Source organism: Toxorhynchites rutilus, chromosome 3 (assembly GCF_029784135.1).
Source record: "Toxorhynchites rutilus septentrionalis strain SRP chromosome 3, ASM2978413v1, whole genome shotgun sequence".
Lineage (NCBI taxonomy): Eukaryota > Metazoa > Arthropoda > Insecta > Diptera > Culicidae > Toxorhynchites > Toxorhynchites rutilus.
In genome coordinates, this window is record NC_073746.1 from 248,713,911 (window position 1) to 248,720,406 (window position 6,496).

At 41.1% G+C, this 6,496-nt stretch overlaps 1 protein-coding gene across 3 annotated transcripts in view; it reads left to right on the forward strand.

Annotated features, from left to right (window-relative positions):
- LOC129774740 (trichohyalin) overlaps positions 1 to 4,038 on the forward strand; it is an 80,566-nt gene extending 76,528 nt beyond the window's left edge. Inside the window, exons 4-6 of one of the 3 annotated variants that reach the window (XR_008742763.1) lie at positions 3,329 to 3,380; positions 3,447 to 3,495; positions 3,571 to 4,038. Coding sequence is in view for 1 of the 3 variants with exons in the window: in XM_055778666.1 (XP_055634641.1) it covers positions 3,605 to 3,663 (59 nt within the window). In the remaining 2 variants the exon portion in view is untranslated. The remainder of the gene's footprint in view (positions 1 to 3,328; positions 3,381 to 3,446; positions 3,496 to 3,570) is intronic. The other 2 variants (XR_008742762.1, XM_055778666.1) reach the window with 2 other exon arrangements.
- The last annotated feature ends 2,458 nt before the right edge of the window (positions 4,039 to 6,496 follow it).

Sequence of the window (6,496 nt, forward strand, 5' to 3'; positions counted from 1 at the left end):
AGTCTCCCGTTCAGAAATTGGGACTCCCTCATGATTACAACAGAATAATGACCCGAAGCAAACTGACTTCATTGTTCGGATATGCCTGCTCTATAATGTCCCAATCAACTCAGAACACCTCCGCAATCACCGGACTTGAGTATATATAATGGGAAATCAAGAACCATCTGAAGAATAAAAGTCCAGGGAACGAAGCGGAACTCAAAACGACGATTGCGGAGATCTGGGAGACACTTCCGTCTACAGTGACCAGATATCTCGCCTCGATGCTTGCAGGAAGTGCTGGACGCCAAAGGGGTACCATACCAAATACTAGGGGATTGATTTTTGTTATCTGTTAACATTTCTGAACTGATTTCAATTTTCTTTTAAAAAAAACTTGAACTATACACTCAATTTTGCCACGTCTTAGTTGTAGATTTTTTTGTTTTGTATTTCAAATATGAAGTAGAAATGTGACCATTTTTTTTTTTTTTTTTAATTTATTAGGGTAACACGGGGTGAGTTGGACATACGGGGTGATTTGGACCACCCCTTTATCTCAAAAAGTACGGCTCAACTTGGATTTTTTATAATGTCATTTGCTTTTATTATTGAACCGTATTTTTTTTTATTAAATCGTTTATTTTTACAGGCTCAGTTACATAAGTTTAAAGGAGCCAAACTCCTATCTGTATAGTTACAAGTATACATAAACATTTTTTATTAATTCTAATGTTAATGAAGTAGAGAACCGATTACTCGCGGCTTGCTCGAGTTTAGAAGGGTGACATTTTGTTTCAGGAAAAGGATGGGATATAAGGATATGTTGACAATGTTCACACTCACATTCGCACTCACATTCATCATACTCAATTCTTAAGCCTATCTTATATCTAACATGTATTTACATTTCACCTTATTCTATTGTTAGTAAGAAGGGATTTGATTTCTCGCGAAGGAAAAGGAAAAGGAGAATATAAGGATATAAGGACAATCACACACGAAGATCGATAGCTTTTAGGAAGACATATATTTGGGACATGTAATCAAGGTCTAACCGAGCCAACACATCTCTCACCGGCACATTGGGCTGCCTTTCTCTAGCCCGAAGAGAGTTTTCTAAATTCGATCTGGCAACAAGATACTCCTCGCACGACCAAACAACGTGTTCGATGTCGTGGTAACCTTGGCCATAAGCACAGATATTGCCATCGGCAAGATTAAAACGAAAGAGTAGCGCGTCTAACGAACAGTGATTGGTCATGAGTCGAGAGAAGGTGCGAATAAAGTCCCGACTTAAGTCCAGACTTTTGAACCATGGTTTGAGGCTAACCTTAGGGATAATCGAGTGAAGCCACCGACCCAATTCATCTTCGTTCCACTTACGTTGCCAGTTAGCGATGGTATTTTTACGGACTAAAGAATAAAATTCATTGAAAGCGATTTGACGCTGATAAATATCGCCTTCAATTGCACCTACCTTTGCTAATGAGTCAGCCCTCTCATTACCCGGAATTGAGCAATGAGAAGGGACCCAGACAAAGGTAATGACATAACAGCGTCTGGTTAAAGCACTCAAATTTTCTCGTATTCTCTCAAGGAAGTACGGCGAGTGCTTTTCCGGCATCACTGAACGGATAGCTTCGACAGAGCTAAGACTATCCGTTACAATGTAATAGTGTTCAACAGGTCGTGAGGCGACGCTGTCCAGCGCCCAATGTATTCCTGCCAATTCAGCAATATACACAGAGCAAGGATTCTGAAGACTGTGGGAGGTGCTAAAAATTTCGTTGAACACTCCAAATCCTGTGGACTCATTCATAGAGGACCCATCAGTAAAGTACATATTATCACAATTGACACGCCCATACTTTGCATTGAAGATCGTAGGAACGATCCCCGATCGATGATAATCTGGAATTCCATAGATTTTCTCCTTCATGAACAGATCAAAATGTACAGAGGAATTGATGTAGTCAGGAAAACAAACACGGTTGGGAGTATACGAAGAAGGATCAACCTGCTCGATAAGCTGCTCAAAATTTCCGATCACCAATGGGTTCATAACCTTACACCGGATGAGGAACCGAAGAGATAATAAATTGAAGCGATCTTTTAGTGGGAGTAGGCCTGCCAAAACCTCGAGACTCATGGTATGCGTTGAGGGCATACATCCCAACGCAATACGGAGACAAAGATACTGAATTCGCTCGAGTTTAATGAGATGTGTTTTGGCAGCTGATTGAAAACAGAAACTGCCATACTCCATCACTGAGAGAATAGTTGTTCGATACAACATTATAAGATCTTCGGGATGGGCTCCCCACCAGGTGCCGGTAATTGTACGGAGAAAGTTTATTCTTTGTTGGCATTTTTTACTCAGATACCTAATATGGGCCCCCCAAGTACATTTGGAGTCGAACCAGACCCCAAGATACTTGAATGACATAGCATGAGTGATCGGTTTACCCAAAAGTTGAAGCTTTGGTTTTGCTGGTCTATGCTTCCTAGAAAAAACCACCATCTCTGTTTTCTCCGTGGAGAATTCGATCCCTAGCCCAATGGCCCAGGTTGAAAAATTGTTCAAAGTATCTTGTAAGGGTCCTTGCAGGTCGGATTCGTTTGATCCTACGACAGACACCACTCCGTCATCTGCAAGTTGTCTTAGGCTGCAATTTTGTGTAAGACAATTGTCGATGTCGCTTACATAGGAGTTGTACAAAAGGGGGCTTAAACATGAGCCCTGGGGGAGGCCCATGTAGGAGACCCGATTTACTGTCGAATCCCCGTGAGAAAAGTTCAACTGTTTCTCACAAAGCAAGTTATATAACATATTATTCAACAGAGGCGGCAGACTCCGAGAGTGTAATTTGTCTGACAAAACCTCTATTGAAACAGAATCAAAGGCCCCCTTTATGTCCAAGAATACTGAAGCTATTTGTTTTTTTTCGGCGTAAGCCATTTGAATTTCTGAAGAAAGCAACGCAAGACAATCATTCGTCCCCTTGCCCCTGCGGAACCCATATTGTGTATCTGAGAGTAGGCCATTCGTTTCAACCCATCGATCAAGGCGAAACAAGATCATTTTCTCCAACAATTTCCGTATACAAGACAGCATTGCTATTGGGCGGTACAAATTGAAGTCGGACGCGGGTTTTCCGGGTTTTTGAATAGCTATAATTCGCACTTGTCTCCAATCATCTGGAACAATATTATGCTCCAGAAACCGATTGAATAAATTCAACAAGCGATGTTTCGCCACATCAGGGAGGTTTTTTAACAAGTTGAACTTAATTCATTGAACCGTATGTAACTAATGTAAAAAAACTTTGGTAAAATTCGACAGGTGGAAGGAAACGGTAGCATGAACACAACAAGCACTTTGATTGTTAAAAAATGTGAGTTTTCCAATCGTGGTTTTAAGGTTTTTCCCGCTGATTAAACAAACTTTTCGTGTATTGCAGTAAAGTTCTGTTCGCCTACAAAAAAGGAACAATTTGATGCAGCGAAACTGTAAGTTTAATAACAATAAATGAAATAAATTGCATTTTAATTTTTGCATGTTGTGTTGGTGAATTGGTCTTACAGGATTGAGGCTTTTGTTTGATCTAATTGATTCCAGATGTCACGGAATTACAAAACGAGGATGGGCAGACAACGTCGGAAGAAGGAGGAGTTTGAAATAGCAACGCAGGCTATCAAGATCAGATTTTCTTTGACCAAGCATCGAAAGGGTTTGAAAATGCTCGAACAACAGTGAAAAGATTCATGCAGAATTCGAGATGGTGTCAATCCAATTTTTCTGGTCTGGAATCTGGCCAAGACACCTGGTATCGATCCCAAAATACTGTTACTGATTGTAACATTATCCCAAAGTACTTTACATAAACATCAGTATGTTTTTTCGATGAAACACACACTGGACCAACTCACCCCACAGGCGGTCCAAATCACCCCGCATCAAATTTTAATGTCCAAAAATCATCTCTTTTATTTCATGATATATTTGGTAGTTTGAAGCTTGATATAATGATTAAACATTATTGATTGAGAGAATACAAGTGTAGCTCAGTATACAATGTGACATTTTTTATTTAGACCGTATTGGTTTGGAAATATTAGGCGATTTACTTAGGTGGTCTAAATTCCCCCCTTTTCCCCTGCATTTAATTATTAGGCTGTCAAAAAAGTCCAGCGGTATTTCCGCGAGGTGTCGTTGTAAGCGCGTAGTTCTAGTTGTATTCATTGTATCGAGTCATACTATAGCTTGTTGGAAAGGTATTTTTGCGGACTATTGTATATAGTCCTTGACAGTGTTTTGTTTGGTTAAGTCGTTCGTGAGTTATAGTGTCGCAAATATGGAGCAAAATAAAGAGAAAATCCGACATATTTTACAGTACTACTATGACAAAGGCAAATATGCATCTCAAACTGCCAATAAAATTTGTGCAGTTTATGGACCCGATACAGTTTCCATTTCCATCGCACAATGATGGTTTCAACGTTTTTGTTCTGGTGTAAAGGTCGTCGAAGATGCGCCACGCTCCGGAAGGCCTGTCGTCGAAAATTGCGACAAAATCGCTGAATTAGCCGAGAAAGACCGGCATGGTAGCAGCCGTAGCATAGGCCAAGAGCTAGGGATAAGTCATCAAACTGTTATTAACCATTTGAAGAAGCTTGGATTCACAAAGAAGCTCGATGTATTGGTGCCACACACGTTGACGCAAAAAAAAAACATCTTTGACCGTATCGACGCATGTGAATCGCTGCTGAATCGCAACAAAATCGACCCTTTTCTGAAGCGGATGGTGACTGGCGATGAAAAGTGGGTCACTTACGACAACGTGAAGCGCAAACGGTCGTGGTCGAAGCCCTCTGAAGCGGCTCAGACAGTGGCCAAGCCCTCATTAACGGTCAGGAAGGTTCTGCTGTGTGTTTGGTGGGATTGTCAAGGAATAATCTATTATGAGCTGCTTCCCTATGGCCAAACGCTCAATTCGGACCTGTACTGCCAACAACTGGACCGCTTGAAGGTAGCTCTCATGAAGAAGAGCCCGTCTTTGATAAACAGAGGCCGCATTGTCTTCCATCAGGACAACGTCAGACCACACACTTCTTTGGTGACGCGCCAGAAGGTCCGGGAGCTCGGATGGGAGGTTCTTTTGCATCCGCCGTATAGTCCGGACCTTGCACCAAGTAACTACCACCTGTTTTTGTCCATGGCGAACGAGCTAGGTAGTCAGAAGTTAGCCACAAAAGAGGCCTGTGAAAATTGGCTATCCGAGTTTTTTGCCAATAAGGAAGCGAGCTTCTATAACAGGGGTATTATGAAGTTGGCATCTCGTTGGGAACAAGTCATCGAACAAAACGGCGCATATTTGACTTAAAACAGATGATTGTAACTAATTTTATGAACAAATGAAAATTCAAAAAAAATACTGCAGGACTTTTTTGACAGCCTAATATTAACTTTTTAAACCAGAAAAATTCAAAAATAACAAACAGCACGAGGTGTATACTCAATTTTGAGATTGGCTGTATATTTCCCAGCGCTGTTTACCCTTCTAAAGGACTAAGTTCAACTACAGGCACCTACACCTACCAACAGAGAGTCAAACTAGTCAAATACAATTTATTTTGGTATCGTGAACTTTCTAATTACTGCGATAATCAAAATTCTAATTGACGGAATTTATTTTTTTCCAGATTTGTGACGAAATTCCCTGATATTCCCTGATTTTCCCTGACACTGTTTGAATTCCCTGATATTCCCTGATTTTCAAAGATTTCCCAGGTAGTCGACACCCTGGAAAACTTCTTCAATGTGGGTATTGGATCAAAAGGCTTCAACAGCGGGAACCGAATATCCTATTCCGATGCTATTCTGGAATCGAAGATTATGACTTCCGGTTCATTGAAAACAACGTTAAAATGCCGGAAATGGAGTTAGTGGAGTTAAGTTAGACAAAGAAAGTGTTAGAAACGACGAACACACAGAAGCAAATACATGCTTTAACACGTTGACGCCGCTGACGGCGGATGGGAATCACTCAAAGGCGTCTAATAACACAACTCATAGTCCGTGTTGTCAGAGTCAATCTTGAAGTCGCCCATGTAGAGTTTATATCACCTTTAGGGAATCTTAACCACGATGTAGTAGTTCTCTTTTCTCTGGAACTCGGCGTGTTGCTTTGGACGATAGGAAGGTTGCGTGTCCTGAATTTTGCAACGATCAACCTCTCGTTTACAGGCTCCCCACCGACTCCACGGTGATGTTGCGCGTCATCTCGTATGGCAGAGTATATGTAGTACTAGCTGACCCGGCAAACTTCGTCCCGTCAAAAATTTGTTTTTTGTTATCAATACCTTCAAACATTCAAGTTTTCTTACTAAGCGCAGTTCATGAGTCCAATCGCAGAACTGTTCTTTGATTGATCTTCTAATCGACCCCGTTGAATTTACCTTTTACTAAAAAAATCCTAGTACTTCTACCAGAACTCATCTGTTCAGGCGC